The sequence below is a fragment of the Enhydra lutris genome, unplaced genomic scaffold (genome assembly GCF_002288905.1).
Source record: "Enhydra lutris kenyoni isolate GAN:26980312 unplaced genomic scaffold, ASM228890v2 scaffoldscaffold16, whole genome shotgun sequence".
NCBI lineage: Eukaryota > Metazoa > Chordata > Mammalia > Carnivora > Mustelidae > Enhydra > Enhydra lutris.
In genome coordinates this window covers 17,948,580-17,969,055 of record NW_019154100.1, presented here as the reverse complement: position 1 = coordinate 17,969,055, position 20,476 = coordinate 17,948,580, and the positions used below count along the sequence as shown (strand labels likewise).

At 36.7% G+C, this 20,476-nt stretch overlaps 1 protein-coding gene across 1 annotated transcript in view; it reads right to left on the bottom strand.

The window, feature by feature from the left end:
• The window catches only part of LOC111147353 (basic leucine zipper and W2 domains 2), a 61,113-nt gene that overhangs the window by 6,827 nt on the left and 33,810 nt on the right, over positions 1-20,476 (bottom strand). The window contains exons 4-10 of the mRNA XM_022503355.1: positions 17,815-17,918; positions 16,040-16,105; positions 12,554-12,689; positions 9,132-9,241; positions 6,108-6,278; positions 4,049-4,195; positions 3,172-3,310 (exon numbers count right to left, since the gene is read on the bottom strand). Coding sequence (XP_022359063.1) covers positions 3,172-3,310; positions 4,049-4,195; positions 6,108-6,278; positions 9,132-9,241; positions 12,554-12,689; positions 16,040-16,105; positions 17,815-17,918 — 873 coding nt within the window. The remainder of the gene's footprint in view (positions 1-3,171; positions 3,311-4,048; positions 4,196-6,107; positions 6,279-9,131; positions 9,242-12,553; positions 12,690-16,039; positions 16,106-17,814; positions 17,919-20,476) is intronic.

Genomic DNA, 20,476 nt, shown 5'->3' with positions numbered 1-20,476 from the left:
AAAGTGAATCTTGACTCAATGACCAATCACCACTTTTTTTCCTTCAGTCCTGAAAAGCACTATTACTCACAGTTTATTCACTTTTATTCCCTTACTATTCACATGTTTAAAATAAAATCTTTCAAAAATGGCATTCATTTAAAATAAGGTTTGTCAAGGAGACATGGGGCATCATAGTCTTGTTTCTGTTATCCTCAAGTTCTAGAAATACAGGGAAGGTGTGTGTGTACATAACAGAGAGAGATTAAATGAAAAGGGACACATTATTTCTATTACATTTTAAAAACCTGCTTTGAAGCAGAATGTTCCTTACAATAAATAAAAGGAATCCATATCACTCACTACAGAAACAAACTAGATACTATTTGATATTTGTTAAATGTGTATGTGTACATGGAATTAATTGTAAGTATAATCTTGGAATAGGTTACTACAGTGCACAGGATTTGTCATTTCTGGCATTCAATAACCCTTTAGCCCACTGTCCTGACCAAGAATCTTGGCATCATCTGGAAATCTGTTAAAATGCAAATTTATGGGCCCAACCCTGGAGCTTTGGAACTAGAATCCCCACGGAATCTGTGTTTTAACAAGGTGATTCATACACGCAGTAGCACTGGAAAGAGAGTGTGTTAATACATACAAACTGTTCATAAAGCCTTTCTAGGCAGATAAATTATAGCATAAGAACATCCAAATCCGGGGCACCTGGGTGGCTCAGTCAGTTAAGTGTCTGCCTTTGGCTCAGGTCATGATCCCAGGGTCCTGTGATTGAGCCCCAGATTGGGCTCCCTGCAGGGAGCCTGCTTCTCGCTCTCCCTGCTACTTCCCCTGCTTGTACTCTCTCTCTCTCTTTCAAATAAAGAAATAAAATCTTGGAAAAAAAAAAAAAAAGACCATCTAAGTCCTTGTGGGAGTGGGGAGGAAGTACATCTCCTGGTACACAGGTGTTTGTCATATAAAATTAAGTCAAAGAAAAAATACTATCCAAAAAAAGTAAGAAGGTAAACATGGTAACTCTTAATAGTAGGATGGAAAATCATTCCTTGTGGATTCCATCTTTCCGAGAGGAAAAAAAAAAGTAATTATTTCATTCAGAAAAACAGACTATATGTATAATTTTGTGGGAAATTATGAAATTACCTAAAAAACAGCATTTAGTTTTCACTTCTCAGTGATGTATTTTCAGTTTCCATTTTACAGTTTCCTAATTTCATTTACAACAATAACTAAGCCAGGATAAAATTGATGCTGACACCTTCCTATGTTCCCTCGGGTCTGCTCATACTTTCTACAGACTGTACCGACTGTTGTTTAAAAACTGACTACCTAGTTAATCAATGGCCTAAGGAAGACCTAATGCTGCTGCTTTTTACTTCTTGGTACCCACATCCGGTTATTTTATAATTTCAGGTCACTGTTCTTTAGCATTTGGGGCTGAAGAATAGGAAATAACTCAAAGCAACCGGTTTTGTTGTCAGTAGTTGTTGTAAGGAGCACAATGGGGATGGATGTCGACATTAATGGTTAAACTGGGAAACGGAAAAAGGATTTTAATACACGCCATTACTGACAAAAAGTTGTGTGTGTATGTGCATGTGAATGAAGTAAGTCCAATGATAAAATGAGATGCTCCTGCAGATAAGGCTCGAATAAGTATGTCTCAGTTACAAAAAGATTTGGTAAGAGACACTGTTTAGTTGGGTTAGCTATTACGTGACAACAAAGTAAATTGTGTGCTTGGGCTACTAGTTTATAAACAGTTTGCTTTTCTGTAGAGGAAAATACTGGCCACTCACAAAGCAAATGTGAAACCTGTCTCACAGGTCTACCAGTTTACAATGGAGTCAGCTATGGCTGGTGTTGACAAAATGGCCACCGGATGGGCAGACATGGCTTCTCCTTCTTGGCTACTGGGTACCACAGGTGGGTTGGCAATATGACCTGCAGGTTTGGTTCTAATGGGTCACCTTGGGTGTCCTTTAAGCCCTAGTTTTAGGACATTGGTATCTCATGACCATGTCTAAGAGGACTTCATTTGATCTGGCCAGAGGAAAACACCAATTACTGAGCTTCAAATAGGACTTGGCAGTCAGCATGTTCTCCTGATATAAAAGTTGTGCCAAGAACCTTAATGCTGAGAAGTGAAGTATCACCCAAACACCTGTGGGCAAGACCTATGCATCTAAAGAAACTGGATGGCCAATGAAAACTCTGAGATGCTTGAACATGTTAATAGCTATTTAAAATTAGCTATTAATCAATAATGTAACATTTCTTACACTTCACATGACCAAATTATCATTCAATATTGACAAATTTAAGAACACATAAAAAAGAAAAGAAACATTTGGTTGATGTTAATTTATACTTTTTTTTTTTTAAATTAAGTTGCCATTTAAGATTGTAGTACCTTCTAACAAGCATTTTATAATGGTCAAAATGTATCATTTCTTCAGTTCTCCTTTTCCCCCCATAAAACTACATGAACTCAGACCAAAAAATAGTTCAGGATCATTTTTTATATACTACAGGTGTTGAGATAGATCAGTTAAAAAGCATTCATTTATTAAAGGCTGTGCCAGTTGTCATGACAACCTAATCCTTACAAACACAATGAAAAGACAGTAAAGTGAAAACTCTAAAAATAGTCACTTCCTTAAAAAACAGGAGAATGGTTGGGCCAAATAATTAAAATACAAAGTAAAAAGCTAATTATTTCAGTAATTTTGTCAGCTATTATAGCACCGGGGAAGGTCTGAACATACTACAGGCAACCTTTGGTAGCACTGTTATTAGACCTAATCCTTACAATTCAAAAGCAGACCTAATTACTTTGTGTTATTAGTCTTTTTCACCATTCCTCCCCACCAAAAATAATAACCGGTTTATCACCAGTCTTCTGGCAGTGTGCCCAGGGGCCTAACCATGCATATATGGCATTAGCACTTTCTTCACAAAAGATGGCTACCTCACTGAAATTTGCAAAAATTAGCATGAACCCCAACGTCCCCCTCTGCCTCAACCTCTGCGCTGGGCTTTGAAGAGCTTCAGTAAAACATGGAAACACACACACACATACACACACACGAAAACAGAAACAAAAAACCAAACCAAAAAAAGCAAACAAAAACCATGGAAACGCAGTGGTAGAGCAACATGGATAGATACCTTTATAAAAGAGAACCACGATCTTCTGAAAAGCTTTCATGAAATGGATGTTGTCATAACAATATTCTTGAACCTTCTGGAGGAGTATGAGCTCTGACTGGCCTTGGGAGCTGAACACAGCCAGCAGCGGAGCGTATTGCTGGAACAGAAGTGGGGAGTAAAACCAACCATTAATTTTCATGGGAGGTACAGGGCCAACAATACGTGAATCACAGCAGAAATCTGGAGATTTGCTCAGAAAGCATTCACTTTTAGGGATATTTTATTATAACATTATGTCCAATCAAAATTTACTTTTTATTTATTTATTTTTTTCAAAGATTTTATTTACCTGACAGAGAGATCACAAGTAGGCAGTGAGGCAGGCAGAGAGAGGGGGAAGCAGGCTCCCTGCTGAGCAGAGAACCTGATGTGGGGCTTGATCCCAGGACCCTGACATCATGACTGAGCTGAAGGCAGAGGCTTAACCCACTGAGCCACCCAGGCGCCCCCCAAATTTACTTTTTAATCCTAGTATCCTGGGGCGCCTGGGTGGTTAAGTGGGTTAAAGGTCAACTGACTGAGCCACCCAAGCGCCCCCAACATTGTGTTTAGTAAGAACTTACCTTCAATATATTTCATAGACCCTTACACCTGTGACATTTTAGGTAGTGGCAAAATGTCACAAAATGTCATTTTTAGGTAGTGGCAAAATGTCACAAAATGTCACAAATTTGGAAGAAATAAACACACAAAGCAACAACAAAAAACCAAAACACCCAGGAAATCTATCTCTGGCCTAAACCTGGGTGAACTGCAGTTGAACCTATGTGTCATGCATACAGTTAACGAGCTGTAGTTGGCCTGCAACCAAGACTGGCCCCTGTTGACCCTATACCTTCAGGTGCTTAAGGGCCTGCTCTGCAACCAGTTCTTCCTTCTTGTTCCACTCAACGGCATTCATTATACAGGTCCACAGAAGTCCAATCACTGCTGTCTCGGGAAGGTCATTCCTCTTCATTTCTTCTTTAACATAGAGCACCACCTGCATTTCATGGAGAAAGGGGTCAGAGAGTAAGAGGCAGAGGGGAGCTTCCCTCTCACTGTGCCTGGATAGTAAAAGGCTTTTGGGGGGACAAACATTCAGCTTGGTCCCTCCTTTCCTAGTACCTAGTCTCAGATTACAAGAGGGAGGAAGAACAATGATTTGTTCGCAATGCACAGTTATTTTTAGTCCAAAAATTAATAAGTTCCTGTCTGGCCGGGAGCTGCTGGGGAATAGGAAATAAGAAGGAATCTTTGTTTCTTAGGAGGTAATTATTTTACGTGCAGGAGCCCCTCTGGGTCCAGCAGAGCTGATTACTTGAGCTGGTTTGATTCTCTGGGGTTTAAACGAGGCAACGGAGCTGTGAATCTTTACCTCCAACTCTCAGCTTTAAACCCCTTGATGAATAATGGCTTTGGTTTGTGCAAGTATATCCAACACAATATATTCCTTAATATATTGATTCCTTAATACAGAATGATTACTTTTGAGGACCCTCATGCCCCCTGTGAATAAATTGTCAAGTGCAAAGGCAATTTTTTTATAGGATTCGTATCAATGCAGCAACTCTGAACAGGTTTATTTCCCTCCTTACAACCATGTTTAAATATGCAAATTTATCCTCAAATCTGATGACATGGGATAAAAGGTCTGCCCAGCTTAATGTATTTTATATCAAACTGGATTAGAAAAAAATTTTTTTCCCTTTTGAAATACAATCACAAAGACAGGTTAGGTCCCCAAAAGTGATTAAACACCATAATCTATGTCAAGTTGTACTACTACTCTGTGACTAGCGCGGCTCTTCCCCCCTCCCTGACTTAAGTGAAAAGACACTGTTTTCTTCCCCCTGGCCTGGGATGCAGAAGTGTCAGGAATGGGGTGAGTGGCCTTTGAGAAGAGAAGGAACTGAGAAGCTCCAGTGCCTGAGTTGGCTAAAGAAAGCTGCAAAGACAGGCAACATGTTTGCATCCAGACGCATCACAACATTTTTTGATTGTGCCTTTTTTTTTTTCCCTCCATGGACAATCATGTTCAAGTTCTTGCTTGAAGAAACGTTACTCAATATATTGCTGACCTTACTGCCATGAGATTTAGAAATATTTTTTGTCCCAACACCTCCATCTGCTGGATAGCATTGGTCTGGGATTCTCCAGTCAAACCACGTAAGGGGCTGTGTTGGGCTTAGAGCATGCAGAGTGCTAAGGGTTGGGGACTTGGAAGCAAACAGCAAAAGGAAAGGACTTGATTTAATTTTGGATTATCATGTTAAAGTTCAAATAGGAAGTTTTCTGCAGACAGGACTTTTTAAAAAAATTACAAAGATACAGTCACAGCTCTATGAACTACTGTTATAAAAAATGTAATATTTACATTTATAGGGAAACCCAGCTACTCTGAGTATGATCCAACAAGCCACTGGCCCAACTCGTCTTTTTCCATGACATGAATTCAAAAACCATCAAAATTTTTTCTCTTAAAATTAAAAAAGAAAGAAAAAACTCTATATATTCATACCTGGTGATCCATGAAATACCCAGTGTTGCTTTGAAACACTACCCGTATACTTAACCATATTATATTACCTGCGATCAAATGGAAAAACCACCATATCATGGCGTATACTGATAGTGGATGGCAACTCTATCTGGCAGATGAGCTAGTTTGCTCACCACAGTAGCCTGATACAATAAATCAACTGTGTAGAAATGATCACTAATTTCTGGAACAAGCTAGAGGATTCTGAACCAAAACTTTGGCACTGAGCTAGTTTAAATGGTATACACAAGTAGAGGAAGTTCACAGAAGTAGACAATGGGAGGTCTCCTTAAGGAAGGTCAAGCTTGTGCGACACAATGCCATTCCTCTCATGGCATGGGTTTCGCGGTGAGGGAAGCTGACGGTTGCCCACCTCCTTGATTGGACATTCCTGAGAAAGACGCTCCTGCAGCTCCTTCTGCAGCTCCTTTCTGGTGCCCAGGGACTGCTGGACGCGGAGGAAGTCAGAAAGCTCCTTCAGGCCTGCGTCGGTGAAGTATTTAGCAAAATGATCCACGCTCTGCCTATTAACCGGAAAGAGCTCCTGAAAGACAAAAGGAAAAAGACTGCTAAACAAAAAACCATTCAAATTCCAGCAAGCCTAAAGGACAACATTTTCATATTAAAACAGCACTAAGAATATCTCATATTTGGAATGCCAGAACAGAGAATGATTGCCGAGAAGAATAAATCTTGGGTATATTTCTTGAGCATTCGCTAAGCACCTTCTAAAATTAGGCAGTTTTACAGAGGAAGCAAAAAAAAAAAAAAAAAGCTAAGCAACTTACATAAACTAGCTTCACCCATTTTGAACCATATTTACTTTTCTTTCACTTTAATCAGAGTGTAGCATGTATGAATACATAAGCAAATCTGCTAAATTAAGTGCAAATAACATGGTAACTTACCAGTTAATAGACAAAAGTCAGTTTTAATAATGGGGAGATGACTTGAGATAACATCGGAAAAACAACATTAACTATTATCTCAAGAACCTCTATTCACATTCTGAGAAAATGCTATTATTCTAATACTAGCTTGGAGCTAAAGAGAATTCCTGTCTTATCTGTTTATCACGGTAGCTCTAAATTAAGTCAAAGTAAGATCTAATCTAAACCCACCCTACCAAACTCTTTGGTTTATTACATAATTCTGCTGGAAATTTTTAAAGAGAGCAACTCACCATGGCTGCTTGCATATTTTTACCTCATTTCCATTTTACCTTACACAGCTTGGCAGAGTCTCAGTAACACTTAGTCATGTTCTAATCCTGTGTGACTTCAACACCCAACTAAGATATTAAGACAGTTTTCAAAGCTCTCACATTTTTCAGACTGCTGCAGTCTAAAAAAATAGATCCAAACTTTTATGGAGGTTAGATTTGCACACACGCATGGTCAGTGGCTATAAGGCTCCAGTAAAAATCTCAGTAGAAAAATCTGTAATAGGTTTGCCACCACATACAGGGACAGAGCCAAAGCCTTCTATGACATGACTCAAAGTTCAATTCTCTGTATCACCCCAAAACTTCCCTTATTGAGTTGTAAGTTTCAAAATGTCAGAAGAGTTGGTGGGAGCAGCTATTAAACACAGGTTCATGTTTAGCAAACATTTCATATCAGACTGAAATTCTGCCATTTGTTCTCCCATTCAAAAGGTCTTCCAAATTCAGGATGCAGGGAACTAATCTGAGTTTCTTCCATGAATCAAAATGTGGTGGGCATTCTCCTCATAATTATGTAAAGTAAAAATTTTTACAGAAGATCAATTAAGTCTCAATAAGGCTAAGTAGCTTGAACAAAATTATGCAGCCAGATATATTTAAGGACGTAACTGAGTATACTCGTGGCCAATAATTATTCCGTTATTTCACACCAGCATTCAATATTCAATTTAGGAAGAATGGTACTGCAAAGTTTGATCTAAAGTTAAGTTCAGAGAAATATACCATCAAACATATTACTGGTGGCTTATTTATGAAATATATCCAAAATCCTTATAAATGACACATAATACATTGAAGATTATTATTCAGATTAAACTGAAGTCAAGTCAGTCTAAATCCTATCATGACATTTACCACTTGGAACACGGTTTGTGTTTGTTAGAAAAACCCTATCCAGATATAAACATCCATCAGATTAGGGTCTCCCTGCTTCTGCTCTTGTTTCCATATGCACAATTCTGCTGAGAACTTCCCAAAAGCTTTTCTTTCATCTGACTCACCAAACACACCCCCCCCTTCATATGAGCTTCCACCCTGCTCAGCCCACCTAGTCACTTACGACTTCTCCTTCTATATGGAAGCATCTACCCTAAGTCCATGAGAAAGTGGGTTCTTGAAGGCAGGGAACTTTTCTGTCCTGTCCTCTCCTGTCTCCTCAGCTTCTAGGACCATGCCTGGCACAGCACAGACACTCAAATACAGGCTGACTAAAAATTATTATCAGTGGCAGAAAATAACTGGATTGTATACCTTTCTTCTTCTTTATCATATTCTAAAGACTTTAAAGACCCCCCAAAGTGCTATTTTAAGGTAAACTTCAAGAGACAAAGGAATTTTAAGTGACTGAAAGTAAAAGAATTTACAGTTAAAATTATTCTTGGGTTTTCTGAGGGGAAGAGCCCGTGTTTAGAATTAGACTGACAGATACCCTTGCACACTGCAATACCACAGGAGTAAAATACAGAGGACAGACCAGGCGAACAGAAGATAGCAAGGGTGTCTTTCAATTTTAGACTTTGTTCTAGATTGTGAAAGCAATGTCACTTGGAGAAATCTCTGTCATCTGCATAGCTGTTGAAAGAAATTGTAGAGAGCAGGTAGAAATTCAAGAACAAAATATTACTCTTGCTTTTTTTGGAAAAACGTAGAGAAATAAAAATATAATCAAACAATCGTGATCATGGGAGCTTCAAATCAACCACAATAAACTTATTTCTTTTCCTAAAAACCTAAGTATTTCCAAGGTATCTTGGCATAAACAGGGAATCCCGTTTAAACTTATTTTGTTAACAAAGTAACAACTACGTGAGATCAGCATCATCCATCTCTAAACTAACATAAATGTTTAATTAGGTGGGACTGATGGGTTATTATTGCAACTTTAAATCTATGTAGTTACTAGTTATAAAATAAAGTGTTAATTCTGATAAATGTTGACTCAATCCTGACAAACTACCCAATTTGAAAGTCTCAGTAGTCCCTATGACTATTTAATTTCATCACTCCATTTACTTACAAAGATTAAGATGGAATTCGTTTCGATCTGCCAAATATACAGAAATCAACGGAACCATGTTCCAAACGAAAACAGACCCAAGCACTGCAGTCACGCATCGTCACGGTCACAACTGAAGCATCAAGCGCACAATCCCTTGTCCAGATGACACTTACAAGCAGCCTCTTGTCTAAGTTGGCTTTTCTCAAAGAAGAGGTAACAGAGTTGGCATCTTTTTCTGCCATCCACGCTTTAAAAAGCTTGACAGCAAATGAGGCTGCAATGCCTGTTTAAAAAAAAGAAAAAGAAAAAAGTGAGAGTTTCATTCCTTTCATCAGCACCCACTGGGTTTCCTGAAATGAGTAAAGTGCTCAAAGACTTGGTAGAGGTAAAACAGAGCGCTCTCTAGATACAGTTCTAGTCTCTTCTTTAGGCACATTTCTATCTTCATTACTCAAAAGAGAGCATTTTCATAAGAAGGAAAAAGAGTTAAAATATTTTTCAAAGTGGGTCTTCCTAATGCTAGCCTGGTATAATTAACTGTAAATTTATTTATTTAGTTTTACCTTGGTTTAAAACAGATTAAAAGCCCAGTATTTTCTAGTGACTTTGCCTCTACTTCACCATGTGGCTCACCAATATTTCATGTGTTTAACAATGATCCTGAGGTACAACAAACAAATCTTGAGACGTAAAAATGAAATGGAAACACATGAACTAATTTGCTGATAAATGATACCAGTTAAAAACCATTAATAGTGACAGATATAAATAAAGCTATACAAGAAAGTACATCATTTAACTTACAATTTTACTTTTGTAAAAAGCATTTGAAAATGCTCATGAGTTAAGCTATAAAAATATTGATGCTGTTTCAAATTGAACTTTTTTCTCAATATTTTTAAAGAGATGATGAAAAGAGCTATGTTAATCAGAAAACCACTGAACTACATATCCATACCGACATTAGCATTTATTTCCAAATATAAGTAATTATCATTAGTAGACAGTTCTCCTGTGAACACTTCAACTTTCCAAGGTAATGTTACATTTACTTAATGAACAGTTCAAATGTAGTTGAAATATTAAACTGATTTTTCTCAAGTGAATGCTTCACTATTTTTGATCTAAGAAGCTCTACTCCCCTTTCCTCTTTCTTAAGAGAATTTCAATTTTGGTTAGGCCAGGTGACTTCTAGCCTAAGTTCTGGTACAACCTCCTTCTGCAATGATTCGTTTAGAGACCTCAGCAGAAGCCCATCTGCCCAGAGCATCTCCCTGGCAACTGCTACCAGGCCAAAACTGGTCATGTGGCTTATGGCAGCCAATCAGCTGAAGGCAAGATAAATTATCCTATGTTGAGAATTACTCTTCCACTCAATTTGAACAAGAAAGCATGTGCCATAACTATACCAGCAGATATCTTATAATTACTAGGGAAATCATCCTTGGAGTGAAGTTGATGCTATGAATGGTAGTGAGAAATTATGGGATAAAACATTCAAGACCCGGATGCCATTGTTGTTTCACCCTGTAGTCTACCCAACTTTTACATTTTTTTGTTACATAAGAAATAAATGTTCTTATATGCCAACAAATGTTCTTATATAGCAATTTTAAGTCTTGTCTTTGAGTTAGTTGCAAGTAAAAGTGTCCAGTTGATATATCATTTATACAAACATCAACTTTGTCAAATTTTCTTTTTTTGAATAAGCAGAGGAACTAGCCAAAAAACAAAACAAACAAACAAACAAACAAACAAAACCAGAAACCATGGCTAGGACAATAACACAGGTGATACAACTTGGAGGATTTTATATTTGTTGACATGAATTCACCAAGTCAGTGTAAAATTTAGTATATATTTATGTCTTAAATCAAAATAAAAATTAAAATGTGGTATAATCTGTATTTCACTAGAATCAAAGCATTACAATATTTTAAACTGAGAATCTAAATCTTGGCTAAACCTATCACTTTGCATTAACAGTGTTTCTTGTTAGAAAATCTGGAGAATTTCTCTGTACTCAAGATTTTCCTTGGTGGGATAATCTTATTCTCCTTAGCTATTTGTTGGGTGCAGAGTTGGGAAAAAAGGGTAATTTGAATTAATATGTTCCTATTTAGGAAGCAAAAGTTTAAGCCTCTAATTTCTAAAGATGGTGTACAGTGTAAGAAAAAACTGTATGATACAAGCACTACATCATTTCCATAGCAAATGTATTTTCCTTCTCTCCCTTTCCTCAAATTTCAATATAAGAAATTTTAAATATACAGAAATATACAAAAAATTGAATAAATTGAATTTATTCACTCATATACCCACTATCTAAATTTTAATATTTTTATGCTTGCTTCATCATTGTCCATCTATCTATCTAATAATTTTTGATATATTACAAAGGAACTTGTAGATCTCATGTAGGATTTTAATACAATCAGAAAGACAAGTATTTTCTGTTATAAAGGCTAGGATAATCTAATTAACATATACTGTTTACATTTTACGTGATTTATCTAAGCGTGAAAATGGCTCACAACATCAATAAGATGTGCAATATCACCAATTCTCTTCAGGAAAACACTTCAAAATGTCATAATATTAGCAACATATTAGTAACAATCACAGAATCAGAATTATCATAAATCTAAGCTATGTTTCACCAAAAACTATAGAAAATCTCTAAATAATATCGCTTGACTCTCAATTTACTAATCTTTTTTCAGCCAAAAGAAAACTAATCCATTTCACTGCAGGCATAAATGAGCCTGGGACTTCAACATTTGTAGGAGAAAAACTAAGTTCTAAGAAGAAACAGATGTTTTCACAAAAGCTCCTTTATTTTTAAGAAAAAAATAACTCTTTGTTTTGTGTTACATTATAACTCGAATATCATTATCCTCCTCCAAGAGCCCACTTTTGTTGTATTCTCTAACCAAATGATTGTATACATGCCTATCAAAATTCTTAATGCCTTAAAATTAAAGCAAGACTTTGATGCAACCATCTGGACTTTTTTCTAAAACTGAAATAATGAATATCTTAAAATGTGATCAAAATGAACATTTGAGCACAAGATTTTGAGAAGTAATGGTTTAGAAGAATGGTTCTAACAGGGAAATAAACATTCAGGGCAGGGGAGCAGGGCATTTGGAAACAAGAAGGGGCCTTTTTCGTTATACTAAATAGAGGTGGGTGCTACATGTTGGCATTTTGTGTCCGAGGGCAAAAAGGTTAAATGTCCCACAAAGCACAATGAAGCATTTCTCAGCAAAATATGCTAGTGACAACTAAATGGAGAGACATGGCTTAGACTACAACAACTTCAGGGTATCTAACCTAGGCATTAAGTCGTACACCTCAAATTTCAGTTTATTATTGATTTTTCTTTGTCTTTGTACAAAAGTATGCGTATTCTTTCTTCCAATTCCCCACAATAAACATGTACAATTCTTACTGTTTGAAGATAAACAGAAAATCTCTTACATGGAGGATGGGTGGGTAGCAGATCACAGGAAGAAGAGATGCTGGTATTTTCCTAAGCATGTGTGGCTTTACTTTTCACATTTGCCAGGTAAGAAAACATGAGAGTGCTTACCTTCTTTGACTAGGCTGTCGGTGAACAGACTGGTAAGGATGGTGGCGGGAAGGGTGCCATTGCCCAGCAGGATCCCCGACAGCATTGCCAGCTTTGTCTGCTCTGTTTCGGAAAAGGCTTTAAGGAAGAGGAGAAGCTGTGGGTCAAACAAAAGAAACCATGTCTATAAAGCAAAGGACTAAAGTAGGAAAAGAACGATCAGAACATCCATGCATGGCTAGATGTGAACAACCAGCGTTATTATTCATTAGAAACACATACATAGGTTCAATTAGAAACGATGCTAAGGAAAGTGACTTTCTCAGGCATGGTTCCTTTCTTCCAAGTTTACCTACACATAGCTATAGATAACATCCATGGGAACAAAAAGAGATATTTGGAGAACAGTGTGAATAGGTTACATAAAAAATTTACATTTGACTTTGTACAGGACTAAGGGTAAGTTTTACATAATGAGCATAATATTTACTGAAATACATTATTGTCCTTCACATTTTTCATTTTTGGGGGTGCCTCTGTCCCCCCCACTACATCTATTCATTTTCTTTGGGCTTGTTCTAGCACAATGAACAAAAAACAGGAAAAAGTCTGTAAGTTTTGACATCAGCATTCACTTGTCTGAATTCAGAGCATATAATATTAAGACAAGAGTGTTGGGTGAGAAAGGTTTTCTAAGTTCTTGATGCTCTTATAAAAATAACAAGACTCAAACTTGCTATTTCTTGGATCATGCCGCTTTACCGCCCTGGTGATGAGGTAATGGAGGATCTGACCCAAGTTCTTAATGGAGAAAAGGCCTCTGATGTAAGTTGGAAAGAGCAATTTTGGAGGGGAAATCAAAAAAGTAGCAACCCTAGAAAGGTTACAGGAAAACCAAAGCAAAGGGGATTATACCCCACTTTCCATTTTTAATTCTAAGAATATTCAGCAATGCCCTCCTCTTTCCTAAGGTTCCCCCACCTAATGGGTTGACTCGATTCCATGACTATCTTCTCTGTTTCATAGTCCTGGGGCATGTTACCAAGATCCCCAGGGCTCACTATCACTATTGGGTGGGGCCTTGCTGACTTTTTCACTACTTTGCACCAACCAAATGCCATTTACTCTGTGCAGCCCATAGGGCAATATTAATTTACTTTCCCAGACAGTTAAAGAATTATTACATTAAGAGAAATTATCTGATTCTAAATATTTGTATTATGAGTAAGCAGCAGAACTGGAATTGAACTAGTCCATTTCACTCCCAGGTTATGCCTATTAAAGTCTCAATGAATTAAAGACAAAGTTGTAAGAAAACACCAAGGGAATGAGAGCATCAATGGGTGAAGCTCCAGGGAATACCAGGAACAAGGCAGAGTAAAAGGACTGAGAAAATCATAGACGCTTCTCATTACTTTCACCTTTTCCTCTGATTGTAAAGATGATTAAGATTCAAATGAATAATGAGAAACGGCTTCTAAAATAAACTTTTAAACACTACTTTTGAAGCACATCAATATACTCACATTCATTAAAAATACTCCATTATAACAAAATAGTGCAAAAGATAGATTTTTTAAATTAATATTCACATTGGTCAATTACATATATATTTTTAAAGATTTTATTTAACTTATTTGACAGATGGAGATCACAAGTAGGCAGAGAAGCAGGCAGAGAGAGAGAGGAGGAAGCAGCCTCCCTGCTGAGCAGAGAGCCTGATGCGGGGCTTGATCCCAGGACCCTGGGATCATGACCTGAGCTGAAGGCAGAGGCTTTAACCCACTGAGCCACCCAGGTGCCCCTGGTCAATTATATTAATCAATGTTAAAATCAGATGCTGTGTGTATTCCAGAACATTCCTTGAAAAATGGATATATTGTGAAAAATAAATAGTTCTTCAAAGCATATTCATCACATGAATATAATAGCTAAGGAAATTTTCAAGGTACAAATGAGCTAAGCGAAGTAAAAATATGAATGGTATTATTAGACAAAAGTGGTAAAGTGCTTATTTAAATGCTTTACATAATTTCCCCCTATTATTTCCTCTCCTTTATTTAATCAAGTGCTTGTTATTTTGTAGGCACCTAGTAATGTAATGGATCACATTTTTTTTTACCATTTAAAAAAGTTTTTATACAATAGGAAGAATAAAATCGACCGCTACAGAATAATAAAAATGTGATCTCCTCTCTAACCCTGCTTCCTTAGAATTAAGATTATTAGCTATTTAATGGGTGTCCTTCCAGATTTTTAAATGCACTTATATAGGTCTCCATATTATAAATAACTATATAACTATATAACTATATAACTATATATATACGTATATATATATAGACACGTATTGTTTTACCTGAATTATACATTTGTAATAGCTAAAACTTGTCAAGGGTACCAGCTATTTTTATGATTCCTTTCTCTGTGTTAATACCTACAAAAGCCTTGATCCTCATTTCACAGAAAAGTAAACTGAGGCACACAGAATTTAAGTAATATGCCTGAGGTTAAACAACCAAATGGCTGCTTTGCACCTTCTCCAACTTGTCAGGGACATTCTCCCTAATCAATTCAAGTGGCCACCCTTCATTGTTTAAGGAATGATTTTACTGTCAAGATCTTCCCTTATGTATGGATCCACTTTTTTTTTTTTTTTAAACGGTATGGATTTACCCTGAATAGCGGGAGGCAAGAAAGTAGCAAAGTAGATGTTACGGTTCCTTTTTCCCTTGGTGTATAATTTAGGCAGATACCTAAAATTGGAAACAATAAAAAGCAACACACAAATCTGTAATAAGTTAATGGAGTAGGTACTATATGTAAACACCCAAGAGTTAGAAACTGGAAGAGGGCGCATGTTGCAATTACTGAAAGGAGGGCTTTTTTAAATGAGGTGCGACTATTTCTTTTCCTGACTTGCTAGAGGTCACTTAAGTATTCACCACCTTATAGGTCATCTGGTTTGTTTGCACAAAACTATGAGGTATGTCATCTTACGGCAGCTGTTTTACAGATGAGAAACACCATTGACATTGACACTCATATATTATCTCCCAAGAAATGCTTTTATCCCCTTTGCTAAACTGTGTTTTTGGAAATTAAAAAATGTTGCTGGGTATTAGCTGCTACCCATACATTCTTCCACTTGCTTTAACTGATTAAATCACCACACCTTGACTCTTTGCTTGATATAATCATTTTTCTTGCATATTTTGGTATCTCTAGTTTTTACTTGAAGCCCTCAAAGTCTGGGATCAGATGCTATAAAACCATTCCTATGGAGCAAAGCAGGCTATCTTACATTAAACATGAATGAACAAAGTCTAGGCTAATCGTGTATATTTTCCTATAGCTATTAGCTAATGACCCGTTGCACTCATTCATTCGACATATTTATTAAAAGCTTACTATGTTCATGGTACTTCAGCGCTATCACTGTATATGCAAAATTTTTGTCACCCTCCATTTCATTAAACAGGTAAGACATCACATTTGAATTTTTACCTTTTTCATTTCATCCTCAAATGCTTTTTCCAAATACTTATATCTCCTGATGAGTTTATTGAAGACCTAAACATAAAAGAGAACTGATCAATATCATATAAACAATTCTAAAAGACAATAGGTGTAGAAACTCACCACAACCACAACATGGACCTCTAATAATAATAGAAAATTGTACTTAAACGTGTGCATTCTGTGATAAAAAAATTGGAAGGATTTCAAAGGGGTTATTATGACCTGGGGAAAGGTTGGGGGGATGAATACATCCATGTAGAATAAAAGAAATTCAGTCAGGAGTAAAACAGGTTAAGAAACCAAAAATAACTTTGATGGAAATATAATAATGTTAAAACTGTGAGACGCAGAGATTAAAAATGGAAATGAAGGGAGTTGTAGATATCATCACGAAGACCACGGCTATGATGGAGATGAGAGCAGACTTCAGGGATATCCTACTCTTAGGCCTACACGAGCAAGTTTTTTGGCAGACAAGCAAAAATTGGTATAACTTAAAGGTAATAAAAGATTACTAGCCCTCAAAATCTAGTCAGATCATTCAAGCAAGGTTTGCCACTGTGCCGGTAGAATTCTGGGCTGTTTTTTTTTTGTTTTTTTTTTTTTTTAACTGGAATGATGTTTGCTATGGTCTGAACGTTTGCGTTCCTACTAAGTTCCTATGTTGAAGCCCTAACCTCCAATATGACTGTATTTGCAAGTAGGGACTTTAAGAGGTGGTTAAATGAGGCCGTTAGGGAGACCCTAATCTGATATGACTGATTGCCTTCTAGGAGCCAGAAGAGACTGTCCCGGGAACCAAACTGGCTGACACCGTGATCTGCCTCCCCAGCCTTCCCAACTGGGAATAATAAAATTCTACCATTAAAGTCATCCAGTCTACAGTATTTTGTTATGGTAGCCTGAATAGAATAATACAATGTTCTTATTTAAATAAGAGATTTTATAAACGTTGATTATTTTTTATTGTAACTGGAAATGATTTCTGAATCTAATTCCTTTCACTTATAGCTACATAATAAGCTCTCATCTAAAACTTTTAGTATGCTTATCCCTTAATATGATCAAGATGGAGTCCAAGAATAAAAATGACACTGTCGCCCCATGAGGAAAGAGTAATGACTCAGGCCGGCAACTAGAATGCAGTAAGGAAAAAGAATAAATGGTATGAAAATCCAGCAAACTTGATTTCCAGTTTACACAGTCACTCGAGTCCTGGGACTTGCAATCATAGTCTAGCTGAGTATAACAACTGACTGTAAGAGCCAGTGACAGAATACGAAGACACCAATCTTAAACTGACTAGTCACGATGCATGTATGTTCAGCCTTACAAGGTCATGTTTACCAGGCTGTTCCATTCTACAGTTCCACCACTTCCTGACCTTCAGCGTATCTGCAGGATAAGGTCCAAGACGTGGAAAGGCTGGGGGTCAAAGGAAGTGTGTAGTTTTAGTTTTAAAAGACAGTACCAAACTGCTCTCCCTAAACATTGTACCAATTTATACTCCCAAGAGAATTTATGCGAGCATCTGATCCTCTGTGTTCTGTATAGGTAAGAAGTAAAAAAAGCCTACTTTGGCAAAGTTTTAATGTCCACTGCCTTATTATGAATGCAGTTGAGTATCTTTTCATAGGTTTAAGAGCTATCTAACATTCCTATTAAAAAAGTAGCCTGTAGAATTTCTGAACCCAAAGTTACCCAAATTCTGCTCAAATGTTTCCCTTCTTACACAACAATCTCTAAATGAGGGGCTCTACCTGAGCATAATTTCGGATGGTTTCATGATCTTCATTTGCTGAAAACACACAGTGGTTGGTCATCTTGGTCTTGTCACCATCATCTATGCGTGTTCCTCCAGGGGCTGAAAAGAGAAAGGTAATGATTAAGACAATACTGAAATGAAAAGAGGATTTGCAGAACAGATCAATTCCTGCACATCTAGGAGAACAGTAAAACTAGATGTAAAAATCTAGAATCACATAAAAATTCATAAGATAGGGTACATGTGGAGATGCATATGTTGTTACATATTTGTGTCTATTTCTAATAGAAAGCAAATCAGTTGATCCATTTTATAGTACCACCATAGTGTGTGAAAGTAATGTTCTACCAGGACCCTATCACTATAAGATCCTATCACTTTAAGTCTGGACTCAATTATTCTCCATGTAGTTCCTGATATGTCTCACACTGGGACATGGTTCAGTTTTTCAGGCTTAATAATATTTTGCGGGACTCCAGCTCACCAGCACTAGGTTGGCCAGACTTGGCTCTTAGAGCAGATCTTGTTAGTTTCTGCTTGAATAGGTTTGAAACCTGTTCCCTCCTCCACTAACGCTACTATCCACGTAGGGTTGAACAGTCTACATTCCAACTCCTTCCTATTTGTACTTGATGACCTGGCAGCTGTGTTGGTTAGCAAAGAGTGTATTTTATTCTCTCTCATCTTTTATCCCCATGGCCTATACAACATCATGGAATAAATGGACTAGAACAAAAGGATGTCTCTTTTTCCTGTGATTCAAACTTGCACATTCAAAGGCTTCTCCTATAAGTTTCAATGATGGCCATTACAAACCCTGGTTGATTAGAAGAAAAGAATCAACACTAGGTGTTTTTGTTTTCTGATTCTCCTTCATTGTAATTAGGGTAGGGAGTTTGAATAAGCCAACGAATGCCTTTCAAACACTCAACAAGTATTTGACGAACATATATGTGTGCCAGCCACTTCTTTTAAGCATTTATGTAACTATCTTGATTTAACTTGTGATTTCAGATCTTTGGATGAAAGTGCTATACCTAGTCAACCTTTTTCAGACTTCAGCATATCATTTTATAAGCAAATTACTTTTTAGAAAAGTCAGCTCTTTCAGGAATCTATTTTCATGCAATTAATTTAGGCATAAGATTTTAATTAGCCCTCTGTAATGAATACAACCACCTGGAACAAAATTTTATTAAGATGATAATCTTCTAAAAACTCTGGGCTAATGACTCCTATCTTACAGAAGTTATATAACTGAAACGTCTGATTTTGAAACTCTAGTGTTATCTCTTAAGAGGTAAGTTTTAAAAACTGCGTTCTTTTACAAAACATTTGTTACACATTAATAATATTGCTACAGCTTGTTAATTTCTTTTCCCCTGATACCGGACTCAAGTATTAATTGCCCTTTCTAAAATTTTGGTAAGCCTGCTGTTTTCCTCAAAATATAAGCAAAAGAAAATATTTCTTTTAACTACTCTTCAAAAAACACAACTAAAAAACCAGGATGACTACTGTTTTAAGAACAATGGAAGAAGGTAAATTTTTTTTTTGTGGCTATGAAGACAATTCCCATACTCACCAAGTAAACAAAGTGTTTATGTAAAAAGAACATGCCTGGCTGGCTTTCTTCATTACATCATAGGTCTGGCCGCAGAGATATCTGGGGGTTCGGCCAGCTGTGCTCCTAAGTCTTACCATACGTGCTGCCCTACCTTTTTGGATATACAGATGTGGAGGGAAAGGGCAAAATCTGGACTGCAGATATAAATTTGCTGATCATCATAATATAGATGGTTAATGAAGATTTGAGATTATCAATGCAAAGTGCACAGATAATTTAATCCATATGTGGGGGCAGTAAGTATGGAAACCCAAGAGTCATGTGAAAGGCATCCAGAGAAATCGAAGTTGAAATGGTCTCACGCGAGGGAAGAAAGTAAACCATTTCAAGAATGACAGAGGGTCAGCAGGAGCTGCCAAGAGGACATTAAGAACTGAAAAAGGTCTACAGGAATTGACTACTGAAGTCAGGAGTGACTTTGGCAAGAACTGAAACTTGCTGAAGACTATTCTTGTGTAGAACTTACCAGTACCTCAATAAAAACATATCATAATTAATGAAATAGGAAAAGCCAATCATCGCATCAGAAAATGTTCAACTTCACTATTGATTTAAAGTTTGTGAATGAAAACATCACTTACCTAATGGGCAAAATTTAAAAAAAACTGACAAGTTTGACAGTACCTAATATTATTGCTAAAGGTATAGGTAAACTTGTAGGAACACATGATTTTTGATAAAACATTAATTAGAATATTCCTTTTGAGGGCTGGTCTTCTTTCTCTGATAGGTAGACAAAGATAGATAAAGATAGCTCTAGCTCTATCCTTCAATTCATTAATCCCTTACTAAATATATAAAGATATAATCAGATAAAAGTACAAAGCTATGTGTATACAGATACTAACTATTCATAATAAAGAAAACTAGGAACAAATTAAATATGCTTCAAAATCAGTATGATTCTGGTTCTTTTTGGAAACATCCAAGGTAACACCCATAGGCATGAGAGCCAACAACATGTTGTTGAGTAAATATGAGAGCCATGCAGAGTATCATACTTGTATAATATCACCCTATTCTTACAAAT